The sequence below is a fragment of the Ascaphus truei genome, chromosome 17 (genome assembly GCF_040206685.1).
Source record: "Ascaphus truei isolate aAscTru1 chromosome 17, aAscTru1.hap1, whole genome shotgun sequence".
Classification (NCBI taxonomy): domain Eukaryota; kingdom Metazoa; phylum Chordata; class Amphibia; order Anura; family Ascaphidae; genus Ascaphus; species Ascaphus truei.
The window spans coordinates 13,601,150-13,626,149 of record NC_134499.1 but is presented as its reverse complement, the minus strand read 5'-3'; the positions used below and the strand labels follow the sequence as shown (position 1 = coordinate 13,626,149).

Here is a 25,000-nt window from a genome sequence, read left to right as displayed (position 1 = left end):
CAATTTAATTTGCTCCATCGTGTTTGGCAACCGATTTGAATATGACGATGACAAGTTCCACAGACTGCAGCATCTTTTTGAAGAGGCCTTGAAAGCGGAGTCTGGTCTTTTCGCACAGGTGCGGACGAACAACATAACGCCAGTATTTCCAACCTAACTACTCCATGTCATGAGATGGGTTATTTTGATGTCATTTGTATTGAAACAGGCCCCAAAGCCTTCAGTAGAGTGTCACATGGCTCGACCCCAACAGACAGCACATACGGTCTTATCAGACAAAGGGGCAGATTCAGTATGGGGTAGTGCGCCAAATCTGGTGTTAACTCTCATTGATGCGCATTAATGATCGGGTGCATTAACTGGTACCGGCGCTTGATAAGTCTGCCCCAAACTGTCTTATCTGGAGCATCTCTGATGACGCTCTTCAAACCCCAATGACATCGCACAGCGTTACCTTGATTCTGGCCTTGAGTTTTAGTTTTTATTTTAAAAACGCCAATTTCAAATTCAGGGGCAAAAATGAGAGACGGGAAAAGAGACATCTTACTGTACAGCTCTTTATAGCATTTTATAATTTAAAAAAAACATGCAGGGAAACTGCTTATTTTATACAAAGCATTGTGTTCCCCAAATTAGGCTGTAAGGGGAAATACAGCGACGTATTAGGCATTCTTTACACATAAATATCCAACCTTTTCTCATTTGCAGCTGAGCAGTAATTCAGCTTTAACATCTCTCCGTTTGGTAATGAATAACATGCGCTGTGTTTGTTTAGGTCGCCCATTCGGTTCCTTTGTTACGTCACGTGCCTGGGCTGCCTCAGATTATTTTTAAATTTAAAATGCGTATGCTGGAGTATCTACAAGAGACTATCTCGGAGCATCAGAGAACCTGGGATCCGAACTGCACGAGGGATTTAATAGACGCCTTCCTGCTGGAGATGGAGAAGGTGAGAACGTGATATAGAGACGTCCCATTCATGTGAATGTGTCTAAACGGGAGGCAGCGGCTCTGCTCGCACTACTCAATGTATCCCTGCCCAGGGGCAAAGCTATATCCCGGGGGCCCGCGCATGTCTAGCTACGCCACTGTCCCTGCCCTTTTAGCTTTCCCTCATGAAGTGTCCCTGCTGCCATTTTGTTTAACCCTTTTACTGCAAGGATTTAGTACGTGCTTGGGAATAATGACTATGGAATTCTTGTGTTGCATTCTTTCTTGACCCTTGATCCCTTGACGTCAGCCCTTAGTTTGGGTACAACCCCTCCCCTAAAACAGAATACACCAAACACTGTATTGTGGGTAAAATGGCCCCCAGTTTATATTAAATTGATTCAATAATAGGATGATTGACCTGGCCAGTTTACAATCCCTCCCTATTGTCAACTCCAGCTATTCTCGGGTCACTGGTCCGGGCTCAGTGAGCCACACCGATTCCCAAACGTAACCCCCTGGGAGGACACCCTTAGGCCCAGCATCCCTGGCCCAGACTCGAGATCTCAATAAAGACTGTAAACATCCAAGCATCTTCACAGAATGGACCTAGTTGACCACTCCACCCTGCCCCAAAGCCAAGGCTATTTCACCCTGCCCCCACTAGCAATGAAGCTCATTCGATGCCCTTCCACCAAACTCGAGTTAAAATATCCGGAGCAGTCTCTGAGAGATGCGGTCACATACATGATTACTCGTGTGCACGTGTGTGAGTGAGAAAGGGGATAACAATACAGTAACTGGACGCTCAGTCACCTCCCCGTGGGACACTATGAATTCATACCCCCAAAACTGCCACTTTACACCACAGTTACGCTGCCACCACCAGGATTAATACAGTATAAGGGCTAAGCAGTCCTGGGTCCTCATTTCTAATAGAAAAAGGTGTACAGTGCTGGTTACAGAAAAGAATTACACAATAACATACAGAAGGAGTAAAAAGGGAGAATTCTTACATCTCCAATTGATTTGGGTAGTATACAATACTTAATAACTACGTCCCGGTAGTTTTCAGGTTAATGGTAAACATTATTGCACCCAGAGGAATCTGACAAATGCATAGGTACCACCTGGGACCGTCCCATCTGTCATCGTGAGAGTGAACATTGGCAGTTCACTAATTTATACATGTCGTCAATAAGAATTGTACCGAAGATGAATTGTCTTAATTAATGTTAATCTGTAATGGTTAGCAATAGAGTGTTCCTCCAGTCACCCGTGTGTCTGATATTTATGAATATGTATATGAAGGTCACCATACAATATACCATAGTATACCATACTAAGCTCTCCCATTTGGCTATCTGTACCTTCTCACTGGGTACTGTATCTGTACCTTCTCACTGGGTATCTGTACCTTCTCACTGGGTATCTGCACCTTCTCACTGGGTACCTGCACCTTCTCACTAGGTACCATATCTGTACCTTCTCACTGGATATCTGTACCTTCTCACTGGACATCTGTACCTTCTCACTGGGTATCTGTACCTTCTCACTGGGTACCATATCTGTACCTTCTCACTGGGTATCTGTACCTTGTCACTGGGTATCTGTACCTTCTCACTGGGTACCTGCACCTTCTCACTAGGTACCATATCTGTACCTTCTCACTGGATATCTGTACCTTCTCACTGGGTATCTGCACCTTCTCACTGGGTATCTGTACCTTCTCACTGGGTACCATATCTGTACCTTCTCACTGGATATCTGTACCTTCTCACTGGACATCTGTACCTTCTCACTGGATATCTGTACCTTCTCACTGGGTATCTGCACCTTCTCACTGGGTATCTGTACCTTCTCACTGGGTATCTGCACCTTCTCACTTGGTATCTGTACCTTCTCACTGGGTATCTGTACCTTCTCACTGGGTATCTGCACCTTCTCACTGGGTACCGTATCTGTACCTTCTCACTGGATATCTGTACCTTCTCACTGGGTACCATATCTGTACCTTCTCACTAGGTACCATATCTGTACCTTCTCACTGGGTATCTGTACCTTCTCACTGGTTATCTGTACCTTCTCACTGAATATCTGTACCTTCTCACTGGGTATCTGTACCTTCTCACTGGGTATCTGTACCTTCTCACTGGGTATCTGTACCTTTTCACTGGGTATCTGTACCTTCTCACTGGGTATCTGTACCTTCTCACTGGGTACCATATCTGTACCTTCTCACTAGGTACCATATCTGTACCTTCTCACTGGGTATCTGTACCTTCTCACTGGTTATCTGTACCTTCTCACTGGGTATCTGTACCTTCTCACTTGGTATCTGTACCTTCTCACTGGGTATCTGCAACTTCTCACTGGGTACCTGCAACTTCTCACTTGGTACCTGTACCTTCTCACTGGGTATCTGCACCTTCTCACTGGGTACCTGCACCTTCTCACTAGGTACCATATCTGTACCTTCTCACTGGATATCTGTACCTTCTCACTGGACATCTGTACCTTCTCACTGGATATCTGTACCTTCTCACTGGGTATCTGCACCTTCTCACTGGGTATCTGTACCTTCTCACTGGGTACCATATCTGTACCTTCTCACTGGATATCTCTACCTTCTCACTGGACATCTGTACCTTCTCACTGGATATCTGTACCTTCTCACTGGGTATCTGCACCTTCTCACTGGGTATCTGTACCTTCTCACTGGGTATCTGCACCTTCTCACTTGGTATCTGTACCTTCTCACTGGGTATCTGTACCTTCTCACTGGGTATCTGCACCTTCTCACTGGGTACCGTATCTGTACCTTCTCACTGGATATCTGTACCTTCTCACTGGATATCTGTACCTTCTCACTGGATATCTGTACCTTCTCACTGGATATCTGTACCTTCTCACTGGATATCTGTACCTTCTCACTGGATATCTGTACCTTCTCACTGAATATCTGTACCTTCTCACTGGATATCTGTACCTTCTCACTGGGTATCTGTACCTTCTCACTGGGTATCTGTACCTTCTCACTGGGTTTCTGTACCTTTTCACTGAGTATCTGTACCTTCTCACTGGGTATCTGTACCTTCTCACTGGGTACCATATCTGTACCTTCTCACTAGGTACCATATCTGTACCTTCTCACTGGGTATCTGTACCTTCTCACTGGTTATCTGTACCTTCTCACTGGGTATCTGTACCTTCTCACTTGGTATCTGTACCTTCTCACTGGGTATCTGCAACTTCTCACTGGGTACCTGCAACTTCTCACTTGGTACCTGTACCTTCTCACTGGGTATCTGCACCTTCTCACTGGGTATCTGCACCTTCTCACTGGGTATCTGCACCTTCTCACTGGGTATCTGCACCTCTCACTGGGTATCTGCACCTTCTCACTGGGTATCTGTACCTTCTCTCTGGGTATCTGTACCTTCTCACTGGGTATCTGCACCTTCTCACTGGGTACCGTATCTGTACCTTCTCACTGGGTATCTGTACCTTCTCACTGGGTATCTGTACCTTCTCACTGGGTATCTGCACCTTCTCACTGGGTATCTGCACCTTCTCACTGGGTATCTGCACCTTCTCACTGGGTATCTGCACCTTCTCACTGGGTATCTGTACCTTCTCACTGGGTATCTGCACCTTCTCACTGGGTATCTGCACCTTCTCACTGGGTATCTGCACCTTCTCACTGGGTATCTGCACCTTCTCACTCGGTATCTGCACCTTCTCACTGGGTATCTGCACCTTCTCACTGGGTATCTGCACCTTCTCACTGGGTATCTGCACCTTCTCACTGTCATGACACATGTAAGCAGTTAGTTCCTGAGAAAACAACAGGCCTGGCCTTAATTGTTTGATCGCCACTTAAGTCATTGACTGGTAGATTTTTATGACATAAACCTTCACCGCAGAAAGGAAACAGAATAAAAAGTTATTTTAGTAAGAAGGTTAACCTCTTGGCTACCATACTGCACACAAACATTAACTCTTACATGGCTTTATCGTGACAGATGCACTCCGTACTTATGGTAAAAACCTATCTCACCTCTTTCCAATCCCTATACCATAAGGCAATGCCTTCCATCACTCTTACCAAACCCTATACCATAAGGCCACGCCTCCATCACTCTTACCAAATCCCTATACCATAAGGCATAACCTCCATCACTCTTACCAAATCCCTATACCATAAGGCATAACCTCCATCACTCTTACTAAATCCCTATACCATAAGGCCATACCTTCCATCACTCTTACCAAATCCTTATACCATAAGGCCATACCTTCCATCACTCTTACCAAATACTCAGCTCCCCAGTTTAGTTTTCTTTCCTTCTGCATCTGTTATCTGGACACCTATGGACAACCTCCAACCATACTAATACCGAATTCCACCAAATCCCATTCATTAGATCCACTATCCGGACATGCCCCAAGTTGTTACTCCCTGCATGAAGCACCAATATATCCAGTGTCACTTGAACCTGTTCCAGAGGAACCCTTCCACGAAACATAACAGCAGTCCCCCTGCAAACCCGAGAAGTTCCTGTAAGGCCTGTTTTGCACCTGCTGTTCCACTCACTGGATGTAGGATTCCCCCAACCATCCATTCTCTTAAAATCTGGAAACTTAGTAAACAGCAAAAAATAAAAAACCTTAAATCCTAGCTATGCCAGTAGCTAAAATAACGTGAAATCTAACATAGCTCTGAAACCTACATGACTCCGACCAACTGATCCATTTAATAACACCATTATACAACCCTAAGGCCGCGCTTATAGTGACGGCGATGCGACGTCGACAGAAAACAAACGCATTGCGCCGGCGCATGCGCTTATAGTAAGCACGACAGCGACAATGCGAGGGAGCGCCGTCGCGAAAACTGGTAGCCGGCAAAATTTGATTTTTCAATGGCTGTCGCGTCACGTGACGGCCCTTGAACCAATCAAATGGCCGGAAACCCGACTTTCGCCTGTGTCGACGGGTGACATTGACGGCAGTATAGGTGCAGCCTAAGCAAGCAGAATCTATTCCAGCCAATCAAGGAATGCGATCCAATCAAGCCCGGATCAAAACCCCGGTTATGAAGACATTGCTTTGAACCCCCCACAAACTGGTCCCAGTCAAAGCATCCCGTTCTCCATGAATAAATAGGGACCAAACCCCAATGAACTTCAGAATCAGCCCTACCAGACAAGTGAACCTTCGAGGCCGAAAACCTCAATCCAACCCCCTTGGCCATTCTGATCCATATTTTGACCAACGTATTAAAAACGGAACGGTCCCATCCCCCAGCTCTGCTTACTCCCTGCGCTTGTCTGACTAATTCCCCTAACCGCAGAGCCCCAGTTTTGCAGTTGGGGGTCTTTAGCAAATGCCCCCTATGTTTCTATGTGCTTTATCTGTAAGGTAAAAGAAGACAAAGACAGCAGTTTTAATAAGAAGAATCTTCTCAATACACCAGTTGACTTGTTTATAGCCGGCACAGAAACTTCAACCACCACGCTGAGATGGGCTCTGCTGTTTATGCTGCTGTATCCAGATGTCCAGAGTAAGTATCTGTAGGAACTGATTGAAACCAGTCACTGTTCTCTGCTCCACTGTCCATCATCTTCAGGGCTTTGTCTGAGAGATTCGGCCTTTGATAAGAGGCCCAACAAATACAAATCCCCCTTGTGAGCACATTCACACAGGTCTGCAACTCTGCCTTTCCCCATTATCTATTAGCATAGAGTGTCTCCACCGCAGCCAGGGATTCTGGGTAATGACATGCAAATGAGCACACATAAGAGGCCCAGAAATCCACAGAGCTTAGTTTTCAGCATTGAAAAGCGAAACCTCTTCAAAATCTGTAGGCAAATAGCTGTGTGCTTCATGGTGGAGTTAGGCCGAGGTTATGGTGGCGGCATTGCTACGCATGCGCGCATATCAGGCACAATTCAGCAATTGGCTATAGTAGTTAGCCGCCTGCCGGTGAAGTAGCGCGATGACGCGCCAGCATTTTGAGGAGAAAATAAATGTTGTCTTCTCAGGCAGCTGCCGCATGACGTCAGCATCACGTGAGCTGGTTCAGCCAATGAGGGCGAACCAGCTTCGTGATGCGTCCGCCACGCCCCCCGCATCGCCAATCTCCTGCAGCCAAGTTCACAGATCGCTGGGGCTGCAGGAGTGCGCATCGCGGGCGCGTAGGTAATATCTCTGCGTGTGAATAGGCATCAGAGGTTGCCATGTGGACACCTTACTGCCGGCTCTGGGGCACGTTCAAAGAAGAAAGACAAACCAAACCTAAACAGTAATGATTTTTTTAAAAATAATGTTGGTAATCTGCTTTCTGGTTTGGGGCAAACTGCACTTGTTAAATGTCTGTTGTTTTTTTAATGGGAGACATAAAGTGTAACATTTATGGGTTACTACACTGCAAACAAGCGCTGATCAAGGTAAAAATGTAACTTGTTTCACACGCGCTACGCTGTATCTATTATATCAGGTAAAGTCCAAGAGGAAATTGACCGAGTGATTGGAAGAGACAGGAAACCTACAATGGGAGATATGCTGAAAATGCCATATACCAACGCGGTGATCCATGAAACTCAGCGCTATGGGGATATTATACCACTGGCCTTTCCGCACATGACCTACAGAGACACAGAGATCCAGGGCTATTTCATCCCAAAGGTACTTAATGTAACCAAATTCAAGTCATATCATATATACTCTTACAATATAGCAACACCGTTACTTTCTACAGCCCAAGAAATATCCTGATCTCCAGCAAAGATAAGAGAACCCCATGAGTTTGTCTGCATGTCTTCCTCAGGTTCCCATATCTGCTTCCTTCACCCCTTTGTCTTGTCATCAATTGGTTATGCTGCAGACAAGGATTCTGGGTATTGATATGCAAATGAGCACATAGGGTGTATCACTTTCAGCTTCCTACCCAATATTACATGGATAGGATACGTAGGGTACCCGGAAACTGTTGATCTCAGTGGGAGATGTATGAGAGCTTCCTGCCCACTGTTGACAACATTTTTAAATGTAAGATAATACTGGTTTAAGAAAAAAAAATGTACTGACATAAAATGGTGGTGGTGGTGATGGTGATGGTGATGGTAACCATCAGGAGGCACCTTTCTGTCTGATTCCCGTCTTTCTGTCACTTGTTCATCGGTTAATAACGCTGTAGTAGGCTGCAGTCTCAGAGGAGCCAGCATTACAGAGCCATGTGCTCTCTTCCCTCCTCACTGGGTATCTATCTGGGTATCTTTCTTCCCATGTCACCAGCGGGGGCGCCAGAGGGAGCGCCTGCGTCTGCGAGGCCACATGCTCTCACACCAGATCTTGGCGCCTCCTACAGACAAAGAAAGGAAGGAGACACTGATATTTAAATGGTCAGGGCACCAGTTTGTGCTGATTCAGCTCCCAAAACAGGAAATTCTGGTTTTCTTAGAGTATTAACATTTAAAGCAGCAATACTCCATTCCCCTTCTTTTTTCTTATTTGTATATGTAAAGCATGTGTCAAAGTGTAATTCTGCATTGTTACCTAAGCTGGCAATCGTTTGGTGCTACTGTTATAAATCTGTAACCATCCTGATTGTTTGCCTAACAGAATGGCCGCCTTTCAGTTCCAATCAATCCTTCAGTCAGTGTACTTCAGCAGCTACAATGTATCCGTGTATTACTAAGGTAACATTATCTATTGTTACAGTTTACAGCTCAAACTGCTGGGAACATTGGCAACAAATGATCACAAACGGGAAAGTGTTGCAAAGATCTTGCAGTGCTGGGGAGGTGGCTAAAACCTGCTATAGAAATCAAAGGATGCTTTAAAATTAATTAAAAATGGCATTAAGAGTTGAATAATAACATGTAAAATCTGCAGTAAATATTATTTAATACTACAGAACTGATTTAGGAAAAAACCCATAATATTAACATGTTTTGCTACTTTAATCCTGGAAAGTGGTAACTTTTTCGGGACAGTGGAAACACGGTTCCTGCCTTCTCTATCTGTCCCTCTTCTGTACGTATGGAGTACACAGAAGGGATAGAACCCCAAGGAGAGCACTCATCCGCTGTTAAATAAAGCCTGGTGTGCCAGAACCATGTGACGGTGGAAGGACTTGGGTGAATTAAAACATGTATGTGTTTATTTGAGTCATAACTCAGAACAATAAAATAATGGGGGGGGGGGGGGGGGGCGGAACGCTGTGGGTCAGGTATAATACTCTGAAAAACCAGTGTACAGCGAATTAAAAGGGGGACAAAATGAACCAAAATATGAACCACTCTGCTGTCTAAACTACTAAAGTGTGCTAGGGCAAGGTGTCCTATGAATACCACCACACTTAATGCTGGGTGATATTGATGTAGCCCAAGTTAGGGGTTATGGACAAAACGGTGCCACTGTAGAGTAGTGTTACCAGTTGACACCTGCTTAGCCCTGTTATAGGCCCAGATCAGTACTGGTCAGTAGTTTTAAAAGGGGTGCACATATAGTGCCTATTAACAGATGATGATCCGGAGCACAAGGTCTGAATAGGTGCTTTCACAGATAGGTAGTCACAATAAAAATCTACCTAGTACTATGTCACACAGTATAGTAAAGCATAGTGATATCAGTGATACCTATAACAGTACACAAGTAGTGTCTGTTTACATGAAGAGATAAATGTGTCATTTGTGTGTCAGGCAATATAGCAGACAGGATCAATGCCTGTTAGAATAGTACACAAACTGTGCCTGTATACATAGGACCTGTGTGCATATATACTCAGAGTCCTGTGGGGACTTGGTGTTAACAGATACTAGACGGTGTATGTGTGATGTCCCTCAGTGTAGAACATACAGTCACACACACATTGAGACAGTGTAAGAACCAGATCAGTATTTATCTAGAACAGTGCACAAGTAGTGCCTGTTTACATGGAGTGTATGTAAATCACGGGGTTCATCCGTCCATCAAAGATCAGGCATACCTCTTAGAGTAAGGCTGGGCACCTTCAGCAACGTGCCTGGAGCTCTATTAGATCAGCCTGAGGTACGCCTGGTAATAAAATCAATAAACGTAACTAACCAGCTGGTGTCGGCAACATTGGAGGAGGTGACTGATGGCAGGAAGCTGCCCCCCTCAAACTGCATTAAGAGGCGATGGGAGTTGACCGATGGTCATGATTGGAAGTTGTACTGTGCTGCTGAATATTTTGGCCCATTATGAACGATGAGAATAAATATTAATCATTTCTAGGGCATCACTGTCATCACCAACCTGTCCTCCGTGCTGAAGGACGAGTCCGTCTGGGAGAAGCCTCATCAGTTTTACCCGGAGCATTTCCTGGACGCGGACGGGAAGTTTGTGAAACGGGAGGCGTTTATGGCGTTCTCTGCAGGTAAGAAGCTCTTACTTCTGCACAGCACCAGCGTGCTAAGGGTTAACATTTGCTTATACTTTGTGGAACGTCGACCCACCCACTGGAATGTTAATGAGCCAAGAGGTCAAAGAACTTCGTATTCGCAGCTGCATTCAATCCGAACCCCTTCAGTGTACATCTGCGTCACCCCAAAGGCAGACAGCCTAAGGGCAGCTAAAGGGTGTGAGACGTTCACTGATGTTAAAGCTTCTCTATTTCAATCTGAAACTCACCAGCCCTTTATCCCCTGCACCCGATTTTCCAACTCTATCTGTCCATAACATGTCTGTGAATTGACTGTATAACCTCTGTTCGTTTAATGTAACCATGTATTGTTATAACTCTGTGCCCAGGACATACTTGACGAGAGGTAACTCTCACTGTATTACTTCCTGGTAACACATTTTATAAATAAAATAGCTGATATACCCGGCGTTGACCGGGATGTAAAGAAAAATGATGTTGTTGAAAAAAGTTTTGAACATGTACAGTAGCTGAGCAAATATGAGCAAAGTGTATGTTTATTGTAATGCTTGTTTATAAACAACATTTTTAGTAGTACCACTTGGAGCAAAGTTGTACAACTAATTTGGTGATCCGACTCTAGAACATGCCACATATAACTAACTGTCCATGGGAGAAACATGGTGATTCAAAGTTGTTACCAGTGCACTTGATTGACTGTCCTTGTGATTTGTTGATGGTGAAACCAAAGGCGAGTCTGACTGGGAATTGTAGGCGTTTGAAAGTGAAAGGCATGTGTGTTGGAATCAGTGGAATGCGGGGGATGAAGACATCTTCTCCTTTGGCCTTTTCGGTTAATATAGTAGCTTCAATGAGGTTGGGCATTAATGTTTTGATGCAGAGTCTTGTTCCATTAGAAAGGTTAGGTGTGTTTAGATTACGAAGTAGCATGATGGGTGATCCAACTTTTAGTCGAAGCCGATGTGGTATATGATGTTGCATTCAATGTCTGCGCCACACTCCGGCCGCCGCCACCTTCTGTGAGTATTGTTATAACTCTATGCCCATACTTGGAAACGAGAGGTAACTCTCACTGTATTACTTCCTGGTAACACACTTTATAAATAAATAAGACAGACAGCGAGACGGAGGCCAGATAACAGCCGCGCTGCCTCCAGTAACGCGTGGAATTGAAATCTCCCAGCCCTGTATTTACTGGCCGTGTCCTTACTCAATGAGAACACCTCTGTGCTAAAGGCTAATTCACAGTTAACTCTTTCACTGCCAGAGGGGCCAGCAATGGATTGCTATTTATATCTGCTGACCTGTAATGGACCGGATGCTCTGTAATGCACACACAGTAAATTGATACACACACATACACACTGATGCACAAACATCGAACACATTAACACACTGATACACCCAGACATTAGTACACACCAAGACACTGACACAGATATATACTGTGAATATATATATGTACTGTATATATATAGATAGATAGATAGATAGATAGAGTAAGTGAGAGAGGTATCAGCCATGTATGAGAGAAACTCAAGCTCCGTCTCTGCTGAGATGATAGTGGAGCACGACGGACATCTCTATCTGCCGCAGTTCTTGCCGCCAATGGTGTTTACGGAAACCGGAACCGACACTTGCACCTTGGAAACTCATCCTCCGGAGACCGGCAGCACTTACATCGGGTTCCCTCTTGGTTGGAGTTTCTCCTGTACATCCGGCACAATAACGCAGTGACAGTTCTCGGCGTGAGGCAAACTTGTTCCTAACACGTTTCATAACAATCTACAACTTCATCAGAGGATCACAACACGGCACTGATACACAGAGCTTAAACACAGACACTGATTGAGATTGATATATATATATAACAGAAAAAAAGAGAAGAAAAGGCGCTCGATCTTCGTGTAATAACGTAAGTAAAATTTAATAAAACATGAACAAGACGATTCAAAACTCACAAGACTCCAAACAATAAGGGCATTGTATGAGTGAAACTCATGCTCCAGACCCGCTGTGTGTCGTCGCCGCGGCGCTGCTGTTCCACTGGCGATGCTCCGGATTTACGTCACTCCTCTGTAGATGTTGTTACACCCTGGAGGTTCCTCCGGCAACTCCCGTCTCTTAGGTACAGGTTCCCTTTGTGGTATAGAGTCCCAATGTACTGGAACTGAGACTAGCTTCACTCTCCCAACTGGCACTGGTTGTGAGCACTTTTAAAATAGCAGTGATAACACGTCCCTACGCGTTTCTTCAGACTAAGCTGATTTCTTCAGGGGATCCCCTGAAGAAACGCGTAGGGACGTGTTATCATTGCTATTGTATATTATGTATATGTAATGTTATACACTGATTTGCACTTGCGCAGTCACGGAGGTACAAGAATACATACAGCCACACACCTGCCAATTTACTGTTATATACTGTTATATACTGTTATATACCGCTGACATTGTAATCCTGGCTCCTTGTGGCCATGAGCAGAATACTTTGGGACATACTTACCAGGTGGTGCTCTGCAATAAGACTCCTCGCAGCTTGTTCACTGGAATGGGCTGAAAGGTGTCTTCCTGAATAGCATCACTTGGTAAATGTTGATCTCTCTGTGCCTCTGATGCACTAAACTCCCAGGTCTGATAAAAAAAAAAAATACTATTGCATGAAATGCGTCGGGGTCCAAATATGCTGAGGTCAAGAAAGATGGGGCTGAGATTTGCGTATGAAAGGTATAATTTGATGACTGAGTTGTACGTCTTAAGTATACAAGAGAACAGAACTTGGAGATGGTAGCGCTATAAGTCATATCAAAAGAGGTTTGTTATTCAGAATGCTATTTAGTAAAGATGGCCTTCTTCTGCTTCACAGGTCGGCGCGTCTGTCCGGGGGAGCAATTAGTCAGAATGCAACTCTTCCTCTTCTTCACGTCCCTCCTGCAACGCTTCACGCTTCAGATCCCCAATGATCAACCTCGCCCGCGAGAAGACCCCCTGTATGCAGTAACGATGAGCCCCCATCCTTACGAATTCTGTGCCAACATTAGATAAAACCCTTGTTAACGGCCCATATTCCATATGCTGCAAAGTCACTTCCTGGGACTGGAGAAAAGGGTCGTCCCATTCATTTGAACACAGGGAGGACGTCTCTTCCCAGCATATTGAATAGGGAGAGTTGAGCGCACAGACGGAGAATTCCCTCATGAACAATATCCAATGACCCAGGCACTTTTGTAGTTTCTTCCCTCACATATTTTGGCAAATGAAATGCTTACTTTAAAAAAAAAAAAACTTTAATTCAAAGAATCTCTGAATCTTTCAAATGATATAGACAAAAGGTCGAGGGGAAGGGCAGAGATCGGGTCTGGGAGACGTTGGCTGAAAGAGCAGAGCCATTGTCCGCCCCAGACACTGAGGCGCCTATCTCAGCGGGCGATATCCGTCCGGACATGGGAACCACTGCTGGGTCTCAGGCCGTAGGTGTGATTTTGATTGGCTGGTTTGTAATCCCCACTCTCACTTTAGCCCATCCCAAAGGGCTGTCATAATTGACCAGTCAAATCCCCAGCCTGGATTGGCCAAAATAGGCAAGTCCTCATGTTGTGATTGGTCCCTTCACAGCATCGATGGTGTGATTGGTGACGACTCCTTCCATGCTTTCCTATGTAGATGGGGAAACTATGTAAATGGGAACTGACCTGAGCTCCAGCGTGAGTCCGGGAGTCAGCGTGTAAGATGACTAACCGGTGTGTTCTGAGTTCTTGCTAGAGTCGCACGCCCAGAGTCGGGGCCGATCCGAGCTGGAGATTCAAACCTTCCTTGTGACTTGGGACTTGTTCGCTTGCCGGAGACACTTCTGAGTAGGACTTTTGAACTTGCTTGGTAACAAACTGCATCTTCGAGGTCTGGACAACCCGAAAACCCTACAGTCGTGGAAGTACTCCTCGGTAAGCTTTAGAAGTGAGTGGTGCCCAGTACCTAGTTTGCTAGGATCCCCCCCATATTCCCATTTTTGTGAGTGTTGGCTCGTTGGTGAGATTGTGCTGTCTGCTGTCTCCAGCCAGAATAAATGTACTTTACGTGACTTCTGTGTCCTGTCCAGTGCCTTGATCCCATAAAATAGTTCTGGTCACACCCATGATTTCCTGTACTTGATTTCCTGTGTTTATACTGGAATGTTGTAAAAAGGTTCTTTAAAGACTGTGATAAGCTAAAACGACTGGGAATAATTTATTTCAACATTAGTCATACTGTATGTTACATCACTTAATCCATGGATGCAGACCACAGAGTATCACTCAGATTGTAGCTCTTCAGAGAAGTGGGCAGGGACTTGTTTTCCTAATATCTACTTCTGATCTGTAGCGCTTATTCCCATTACTGTATGTCTCATATTATTTTGTCATGTGTATTGCTGCTGTAAAGTGACTGGTCCATGCATGGTTCTATTCAAATAAAGATATACATACATCTATAGATTCATATCTCTATATATCTACTTTTGGAAGTTCTTCACTAATTCAACACTTCTGCACAGAAGCTCCTATTGACCTGAATTAGAGTTTCCGGGTGGTAATGCTGGTCTGACACTATTGCATCTCAGTGGTGGTTCTCCTCAGGGACCTCCAGACACAAAATGTTAGGTATAATAACCAATGGAATTTGCACCCTGGTAAATTAACCTCATTGTATATGAATACATTATTAGTTGTCCTAAAAACCTATTCCGACGAGATGCCTGAACCCCAGTTCTAGAGCATATGCATGGAAAAATCCAGTTCTAGAGCACACACGTAGAAAAATCCAGTTCTAGAGCATATGTATGGAATAATCCAGTTCCAGAGCAGCTGTATGGAATAAACCTGCCCTGATACAATACTGCCGGTCTATCCTGTGAACTGGGGAATATTGGCATTTACCAGCACAATCTGTAACTCTTGGGAAGCCACAGAATTCTATAGGAATGCACAGCACCAATGTCATGACTTGTTCGCTTGCCGGAGACACTTCTGAGTAGGACTTTTGAACTTGCTTGGTGACAAACTGCATCTCCGAGGTCTGGACAACCCGAAAACCCTACAGTCGTGGAAGTACTCCTGGGTAAGCTTTAGAAGTGGTGCCCAGTACCTAGTTTGCTAGGATCCCCCCCGTATTCCCATTTTTGTGAGTGTTAGCTCCGTTGGTGAGATTGTGCTGTGTCTGCTGTCTCCAGCCAGAATAAATGTACTTTACGTGACTTCTGTGTCCTGTCCAGTGCCTTGATCCCATAAAATAGTTCTGGTCATCCGTGACATACATGATTTCCTGTACTTGATTTCCTGTGTTTATACTGGAATGTTGTAAAAAGATTCTTTAAAGACTGTGATAAGCTAAAACGACTGGGAATAATTTATTTCAACATTAGTCATACTGTATGTTACAGTTTATTACTTAATCCATGGATGCAGACCACAGAGTATCACTCAGATTGTAGCTCTTCATAGAAGAGGACAGGGACTTGTTTTCCTAATATCTACTTCTGATCTGTAGCACTTATTCCCATTACTGTATGTCTCATATTATTTTGTCATGTGTATTGCTGCTGTAAAGTGACCGGTCCATGCATGGTTCTATTCAAATAAAGATATACATACATCTATAGATCCATATCTCTATATATCTACCTATGGAAGTTCTTCACTAATTCAACACTGCTGCACAGAAGCTCCTATTGACCTGAATTAGAGTTTCCGGGTGGTAATGCTGGTCTGACACTATTGTATCTCAGTGGTGGTTCTCCTCAGGGACCTCCAGACACAAAATGTTAGGTATAATAACCAATGCAATTTGTACCCTGGTAAATGAACCTCATTGTATATGAATACATTATTAGTTGTCCTAAAAACCTATTCCGACGAAATGCCTGAACCCCAGTTCTAGAGCATATGCATGGAAAAATCCAGTTCTAGAGCACACACGTAGAAAAATCCAGTTCTAGAGCATATGCATGGAATAATCCAGTTCCAGAGCATCTGTATGGAATAAACCTGCCATTAAAAGACAAGCCCTGATACAATACTGCCGGTCTATCCTGTGACCTGGGGAACATTGGCATTTACCAGCACAATCTGTAACTCTTGGGAAGCCACAGAATTCTATAGGAATGCACAGCACCAATGTCATGTGTTGTATATAGATTTCTGGGGTGGGTCAAAATGGTCCAGGGAACATGAACTGCTGCTGCAAAGATAAAAAGGAATACATTACCTGGTTCTGTAGCAGCTTTAATGATGGGTTGTTATTTGTGTTTGGACTGGTATTTAATCTGAGCATCTGATTCAGAAGATCTACATGGGCAGCTACAGTAATGCCTAAATGTATCTTCTGCTGAGTGATTACAGCTGGTGTCTTTCCTTAGCCAACAAACACAGCGTCATGCTGTAGCAATTACAGATATTACCATCTACCCTTCCTCCTCCTTCTCCCGTACTCTGGTGGGGAACGAAGAATGGCCGAAGTCACTAAAATCCATAAACATATCAGAATCTCGCTTTATTTGTCTGAAAGGATATCGATAATACCTCCCCAATAATAGCGGGTGTAGATTGGTAGGAAGCATCTTCAGAAAGACATCGACGTACGCAAAATGAAGACCCTTCCAAACAGAGCAACTAAAAAATATATCAGGAAAGACTGAAGGACATTTACCCTCTGGAAGACATGGTGTAGAAGGGGATATGATACTGTAGAGCAGGGGTGGGGAACCTTTTTTCTGCCAAGGGCCATTTGGATATTTATAACATCATTCGAGGTCCATACAATAAGATCAACTTAAAAATTAGCCTGCTATATTTGGTCAAACATTTAATTAACTCACCCCTAATGTGATGGCTGGAACTGCTTCTCGTTGGTGAGGCGTGTGATGTTAGCTGGTATTGATGATGTTGCAGGAAGAGGCGGGCTCGCTTTGCGAACAAAAATCTTGGCAGCGAAACAACACGCGGCAGCCAATCAGGAGAGGGGGTGGTTTTTTGTTTTCTTTCTTTGTGCAGGCGCATCGCGAGCGCGCTAAAACCTGTCAACCTGTAAAACCCAGTGGTAACCGGGCGACGGGATTTATCGAGGGGCCCGGCCGCGTAGGGGGCCCATGCGGCCGGGCCCCTTGCCTGACGGGGGCCCGACCAAAGTTTTGCGGCCCTTATACGGCCCGCGGGCCGGACGTTCCCCACCCCTTCTGTAGAGACTTCAAAATACATCAGGGTTACCAATAAGGAGGCATTATGGTAGGGTTTGCAGAGTAACACTCGGAAACTGGAGGATGGGAAACTCAGAGGAAATGTGAGGAAGTCAACAAAATGGGAAGTGGAAGCATGAAACCGTCTCCCAGCAGAGGTGGTTAAGGATAATACAATGCTGGAACCCTGTATCCTAAATATGCAAAGGAATTCAGCGATATGATGGGGCCGGAGGCGTCACAGCAGGTAGGGAAATGGGCAGATGAAGTGGTCCTTATCTGCTATCAATTTCCATCCAGCTTTCTCATCAGCAGCTTCCTATCTGACTCTGGCGCAGATTTCGTACGGGTGGGGGCTCAGCGTTATTGCGTGCACCGGGTCTTCTCGTGGGCGGGGCTGGTTATTGGGGATTTCAAAGGTGAATCGTTGCAAGAGAGACGTGAAGAAGAGGAATAAAGTCATCCTCGCTAACTGCTCCCCCGGACAAGCCCGACGACCTGCAAAAAAAGGAGACCCCATCTTTACTTCGTAACAGTCAGACTAACAAACCTCTTCAGATATAGCTTGTGTTTCTACTATCTCCAATATGTATTCTCTTAAATATCCAAGACGCAGAATCCAGTCGGGGCTCCCAATCATCAAAAGTTACAAACAAATAATCCGGTGCCTAAATAAAAATAATTACTGTGCAGATAATTATCAGACCATATACAAAATCCAGATTAGGAACCTGTAGTCCATATGTATAGGAAATCCAATCTTGGAAACCCGAAGTCTTATCAGACGTAATATGTAAAAGAGAAAACAAACATAGAGTAAACCAGATTAAATGTAAATGAGACAAACATACATATAACACCGGACACACTTAAACACACAAAATGCACTTTAAGACACTCACAAAACACCTATGAACTGGACAAGACTAATTTAATAAATGAATAAATTAATAAGCATACACCATAAAATAAAGCATGTGCAGGGAGTGAGGACCAATGAATGCTGCTCCGGGGGGGAAGAATTGAAACCCTACTCACACCAAAAAGATGTCATTCAGGCACAGTCATGCGTGTCTTTCTGCTGCCGACCACGGGACCGGCTTGCGGGGGCGCTCCCCCCCGTGTAACCGCCGACGTAGATACCGCTATGCTGACACTACCTCCGTCTCTATGTCCCGCTCCGGACTGCCTCACACGCCGTCTCCTCTCTGACAGTCCAAACGCTGACTCCACGTGTACCGCGGATTGCGCGCGCATACACGGAAGTGTCTCTCACAGCGCTTGCTGGCTACTGAATGCTGTGTGCCGGGTGTTGTACTGATAAAAAGCTGTGTGTGCTGTGCACGCGCATAGTAAGTGAAACTTCTTTGACTTTTGTCACAGAAATTGACTTATAACGCGCGTGCTCGGCACACATGTGTCAGTCAGTGTATGTGTCAGTCAGTGACTATGTATGTGTGTCAGTCAGAGAGTATGTATGTGTGTCAGTCAGAGAGTATGTATTTGTGTCAGAGAGTATGTATGTATGTTTGTGTATCAGTCAGAGATTATGTATGTGTGTCAGTCAGTGTGTGTATGTGTGTCAGTAAGTGTGTGTATGTGTGTCAGTCAGTGTGTTCATGTGTGTCAGTCAGTGTGTGCATGTGTGTCAGTCAGTGTGTGCATGTGTGTCAGTCAGTGTGTCAGTCAATGTGTGTGTGTGTGTCAGTCAGTGTGTGAGTGTGTGTGTCAGTCAGTATGTCTCTCTCTGTGTTGTGTGAATGTCTCTCTGTGTCGGTCAGTGTGTGTATGTGTGTCAGTGTGCGTGCGTATCAGTCAGTGTGTGTGTGTGTGTCAGTCAGTGTGTGTGTCAGTGTGTGCATGTGTGTCAGTCAGTGTGTGCATGTGTGTCAGTCAGTGTTTGCATGTGTGTCAGTCAGTGTGTGTGTGTGTGTGTGTGTGTGTCAATGTGTGTGTGTGTGTGTGTGTCAGTCAGTGTGTGTGTGTCAGATTATGTCTCTCTCTCTGTGTTGTGTGAATGTCTCTCTGTGTCGGTCAGTGTGTGTATGTGTGTCAGTCAGTGAGTGTATGTGTGTCAGTCAGTGAGTGTATGTGTGTCAGTCAGTGTGCGTGCATATGTGTGTCAGTGTGCGTGTATGTGTGTCAGTTAGTGTGTGTGTCAGTCAGTGTGTGTATGTGTGTGTGTCAGTCAGTGTGTGTGTATGTGTGTCAGTCAGTGTGTGTGTGTGTGTATGTGTGTGTGTCAGTCAGTGTGTGTGTGTGTATATGTGTGTCAGTCAGTGTGTGTGTGTGTGTGTGTGTGTGTGTGTGTGTGTGTGTGTGTGTGTGTGTGTGTGTGTGTGTGTATGTGTGTCATTCTGTGTGTGTGTGTGTGTGTGTGTGTGTATGTGTGTCAGTCAGTGTGTGTGTGTGTCTATGTGTGTCAGTCAGTGTGTGTGTGTGTATGTGTGTCAGTGTGTGTGCATGTGTGTCAGTCAGTGTGTGTGCATGTGTGTCAGTCAGTGTGTGTGCATGTGTGTCAGTCAGTGTGTGTGTGTGTGTGTGTGTGTGTGTATGTGTGTCAGTCAGTGTGTGTGTGTGTATATGTATGTGTGTGTGTCTGTCAGTGTATGTGTGTCTCTCTTTCTGTGTCCTGCCCCCTCTCTCCTGACTCCCCCCCCCCTCAAAGGCAGGCAGAGCTGCGGACCCGCGGCGGCTCTGTCTTGGTCTCTCCCCCTCCCCCCCTCCCCCCCCCCCTCACAGGCAGGCAGAGCTGCGGACCCGCGGCGGCTCTGCCTGAGACTCTCCTCCTCCCCTCACACCCCCCCCTCACAGACAGGCAGAGTTGCGGACCCGCGGCGGCTCTGCCTGAGACTCTCCTCCCCCCCCCCCTCACAGACAGGCAGAGCTGCGGACCCGCGGCGGCTCTGCCTGAGTCTCTCCTCCCCCCCCCCTCACAGACAGGCAGAGCTGCGGACCCGCGGCGGCTCTGCCTGAGACTCTCCTCCCCCCCCCCCTCACAGGCAGGCAGAGCTGCGGACCCGCGGCGGCTCTGCCTGAGTCTCTCCTCCCCCCCCCCCTCACAGACAGGCAGAGCTGCGGACCCGCGGCGGCTCTGCCTGAGACTCTCCTCCCCCCCCCCCTCACAGACAGGCAGAGCTGCGGACCCGCGGCGGCTCTGCCTGAGACTCTCCTCCCCCCCCCCCCTCACAGGCAGGCAGAGCTGCGGACCCGCGGCGGCTCTGCCTGAGTCTCTCCTTCCCCCCCCTCACAGACAGGCAGAGCTGCGGACCCGCGGCGGCTCTGCCTGAGACTCTCCTCCCCCCCCCCCTCACAGGCAGGCAGAGCTGCGGACCCGCGGCGGCTCTGCCTGAGTCTCTCCTCCCCCTCACCCCCCTGCGTGACAGCGAATCACCGGTTGCCTCGCAGCAGCGCCCTCTGCCAACCACACCACACACACACACACGAAACCTGCCATCCACAACATGGATATGGACAGAGCCTCTGCGCATGTGTTGAGGAGGACGGCTGCCGGTGTGGAGGAGCGGGTGAGGGAGAGCGGCGCCGCCGCATGTCTGCGGCTGTGTGGGGGGTGCGGTGGCCATTAGGAGCGGCGCTGCATCTGATTTGTGGAGCGGGTGTGATGTCAGTGTTGGGGTCGGGCTGAGCCAGAACACAGCCCGGCCTCAACTGCCAGCACTGACGTCACATCCGTTTCATTTCTGTCTCCACAATCCATTTTTGCCCCATCACAAATGAGGTGCCACTAAGGAAGTTTCACTTCAACAAGCAAACGATGAAATTAGCATAAAAATGAGTAAAAATATCGGACATACAGGCCTCTAGAAATAAAAGTGCCTAGGGCCTACAAAGGTCTTAAAACGGCCCTTTGTGTACCTAATGTGGGTACCTATGTGTAACGGATTTTCTGGCCTAGCCTGACCCACCCAATCTCACATTGGCCCCTGTGGTCTAACCAGTCCCCATTACAGTGTAGTGTCTGCTGGTGCACCTGTTGGCAACAGGACTCCTGAGTCTCCCGCATGATGTTGTGTGGGGATTGCCAACCCAGACAGGCAGCTGAGGTAGTGTGCTTGAGTCCTACCTATATCCAGTGCAGCGCCTCCACCTCATCAGGATCCCAGCGTCCGCTTGTGGATGGTCCTGTTGAGGAACTCCTCTGTGGTGCACTCCTCTGTGTAATCACTCCACACTTACACACGAGGGTATGATTGAACAAGATCATCTTTATTGCAGTGAGGTGGGCCAGCTGCCCCTCACAGCGGTTGTACTCAGCCGCTCATGCTCACCGCACTTCCTTTGCAAGGTATCTCTTCCCAATTTGGTGGATTCCCTATCTCCCTCAGGGAGATATTCCTGTGCCAGGTCCCTGGTCACAGTCTTATGAGCCGTCTCCTCCCCAGTCTGTACTCAGACTTGCTCCTTACTCCACCAACTACAACCAACTCTAACTTTTTAGCAGTGCTGTGCCTTATGTATCCTCTGGAGGCAGGCACAACTCTGACATCACTAACTATGGATTCAGAGTATGTGGCCACTCCCATCCATACATAGGGCACCTCACCAGGGTATGAGGGCAAACCTCCATAATTACTGCTGGCATTCCCAAACTTACCAGGCCTTACTGCCAGCAGGAGAGATGACTGTAGTCCATTTTACAGCATGGCTACATTCTCCCCCTGGTGAATCCCACCGACCTGGCTGGGACCTAAATTTGAAGTACCTTTCTTCAGGAAGCACTGTAAAATGATATACATAATTAGTCACAACATTGACAGATTCACATAACATTGCGTCAAGCAAGCCCTGACCAGCAGCCACTACTTACGCAACAGCCATCCTGTCCCCCCTAATAATAGTGACGAGGATCGGGTTTCTTAACTTCCCGACCCCCCATGTTCAGGACTGTCACACTGTAATCACGTGGCAACCCCCGTTCAGGTCGATACACCACTTTATGCTTATAGACATTCCTGCCTATACTCCACACCCGCATAAGGTGCGCTATCCTTTCCTCAGCCTTGCTGCCCTTAATAGCACACCCTTTATTTACCATGTATTCTTCTATGGTTTCACGCAACCACCTGTCCCTATTGTCCTCGATCTCCTGCATGAGGGGTTCCGGAACGTAGGGATATTCCAAGCCATGGGAATACTTGTACTTGGCGGTAATAGCCCTCTCAGCCCGGCTGCACCGTGTCAAATTAGCATTCCCTGCCCTCCCTGGCAACACCCATGATAGGGGCTCGTCTGGGTCCACGGGATCTGTCAATATACTGGGACCCATGGGCTCTATATGGCCGTGGCAGATTTGAAACCACCGCTCCTGCATCTCCTTTGGCCGCTTCTCTACCGTAAATTCTCCCTTAGCCCACCAGTAATCTACTACATCCTCCCTTATTAGTAGAAACCGAGTGCGGTCCATCCATCCCACATAACCCTCGAATGATGGTGCCCACCACCGGGTCTCCCTAACCTTCTCAGGCTCTGATTCTAGAGAGTCTCCCTCCTCTGTCCCCCACAGGAAGACACCCCCGATGTCCCCGTAGATCGGGACTTAGGCCACCCCACACGCTTTGGCCTCTCCTCTAACTTCACGATAGCCACGCTAGGGCTCCAACTAGACACGGATGCCTCCCCTGAATAGCTTCCACCCACCGACCCATCGTCGGACGTAAAGCTCGCCAGTCTCTCCCCAGTCCGTTCCTCATGGGTTCCCTGGGACCCTCCCGACATTCCCAAACTGGACGAGGACCCACGGGAAAAGGTGACTGGGACAGGGGCTTTATCTAGGGCATGGGGTTGGGCATATGGACGGGCAGTGGGTATCCGCGGGGTTCCCGACCCTCTTTCTACCTCTATAGTGTCCAGGATCACTGCGAGGACTCACCGCTGGCTGAGCCTCACCCTTCTCGCCTCTCCTCACAGCCTGCCAGCTTTTCGTTGACACAGGTGATCGGGAAGCACTGCCCGATCGACGAGGTGTCGTTGTCATCTCTCCGGCCGTTCCGCTACCTCTGCCGGAAGTGATGTCATCACCGGAACCGGAAACTCCGCCATCTTGAGATGGATCCCCATGCGGGATCTCTTCTTCCAGGACGACGTCCGGAAGTTCCGCTGCCTTCTCTTGCCCCGCCTGGGCCTGACACCGCCTTTCCTCCCAGGATGCCGTCACCAGAGCCTGGTGAGAACAAGGGCTGCTCTTACCGCTCCGAAGGGTGGGTGTGGATCGCCCGTCACCACTGGACCCGCCAGTCCCAGGAATGGAAGGACTTCACCTCTCGGCCTTCCGCTCCACTGGCGACACCCGACTCTTCTCACCGATACTCCCGGTAAGTGATAATTTCCTCCCATTTTCACCACAGGATACTGCCAAGGGCCGGATCACTGCACCGGACGACACTCTGGGTTCCTCATCGGAGGAATCCGCTTCCACTCTGCGCGTGGTCACCGTTCGCGGCGACCGCCTTTTAGTCTCTCGGTCGGTACGCTGACCGACCGCTCCTTTCTCCTCGGGCTCGGCCTTAGCAACCGGCCCTGATCCCCATTCTCCGGGATCCGCACTTTCCTTCCACAGTGCACCGGGGGACCCGGCGGACAGCCTAGCCGTATCCCCCACGGGTTCGATAGTCTGGATGGGCACAAATGTAGGCATAGGCCACAAGTACTGCGCCGGGTAGCCTGCATTGTAGACAGAGGCACACCACAGTCTCGTGCCCGCCACCCGAATCACCAGTAAGCCTCCTGGTGCTGAATATGGTTGAGTGGAGACCATCGTATTGACTCCTGACTGACAAGCCATTGTCTCAGTAGGAGATACTTGCAGCAGCGGTCTGTTCTGTACACTGGTTCCACGCGACTGACAAGCAGGGGTTGAGTTGCCAGCCACTCCCTTGAACAGCTCCACCCTCATCTGACAAAGCTGGAAACCACCCCCACTAGTAGCAATTATGGGCGGGTCCCACAGCTTAATAGGATGTCCTGTAGTTGAGACCGCATCTTTCACAGTCCTGGTGGGCGCGGCCACAGCTTTCGCGCCATTACCCCCAACAAGGTGGGGTTCTTTCTTTGGCGCCAATCACGGCCAACTGTCTGCAACTTTTGCACTTGCAGGATTCTCTTCAACGAGCCCACGCGGTTTCCCAGGGAAGCGGGAGCCGCCATCTTGGTTTGCATTCCCAATCACTTTAGCAACTGAGGTAGCTCTCTGTATAGCGCTCGCCGGCTGGCAAGCAGATCCTTCTTTTCCACTACCCACAATCACAATGTCCTCAATATTGTCCTCCAGGGTAGCACCCCGCGGTCCTAGGCAGGACCAAAACGGTGCGGCCACAGCCTTAGCACCACTCCACAGCAGGCTCATGAAAGTCATTTCCGTAGCATGCTCTTCACCCGCACACATGCCATGTGCGCTCTCTCCATTACCCTCCGTCCGCCATCTTGGACCTTCCG

At 47.4% G+C, this 25,000-nt stretch overlaps 1 protein-coding gene across 2 annotated transcripts in view; it reads left to right on the top strand.

Moving 5' to 3' along the window:
• Positions 1-14,811, top strand: part of LOC142467968 (cytochrome P450 2D15-like) — a 30,697-nt gene extending 15,886 nt beyond the window's left edge. For both annotated transcript variants that reach the window (XM_075574007.1, XM_075574008.1), the window contains exons 4-9: positions 1-118; positions 776-949; positions 6,355-6,496; positions 7,433-7,620; positions 10,195-10,336; positions 13,208-14,811. The exon at positions 1-118 is cut by the window's left edge and continues 43 nt beyond it. In XM_075574007.1, the coding sequence (XP_075430122.1) occupies positions 1-118; positions 776-949; positions 6,355-6,496; positions 7,433-7,620; positions 10,195-10,336; positions 13,208-13,386 (943 nt within the window). In that variant the 3' untranslated portion in view covers positions 13,387-14,811. The remainder of the gene's footprint in view (positions 119-775; positions 950-6,354; positions 6,497-7,432; positions 7,621-10,194; positions 10,337-13,207) is intronic.
• The last annotated feature ends 10,189 nt before the right edge of the window (positions 14,812-25,000 follow it).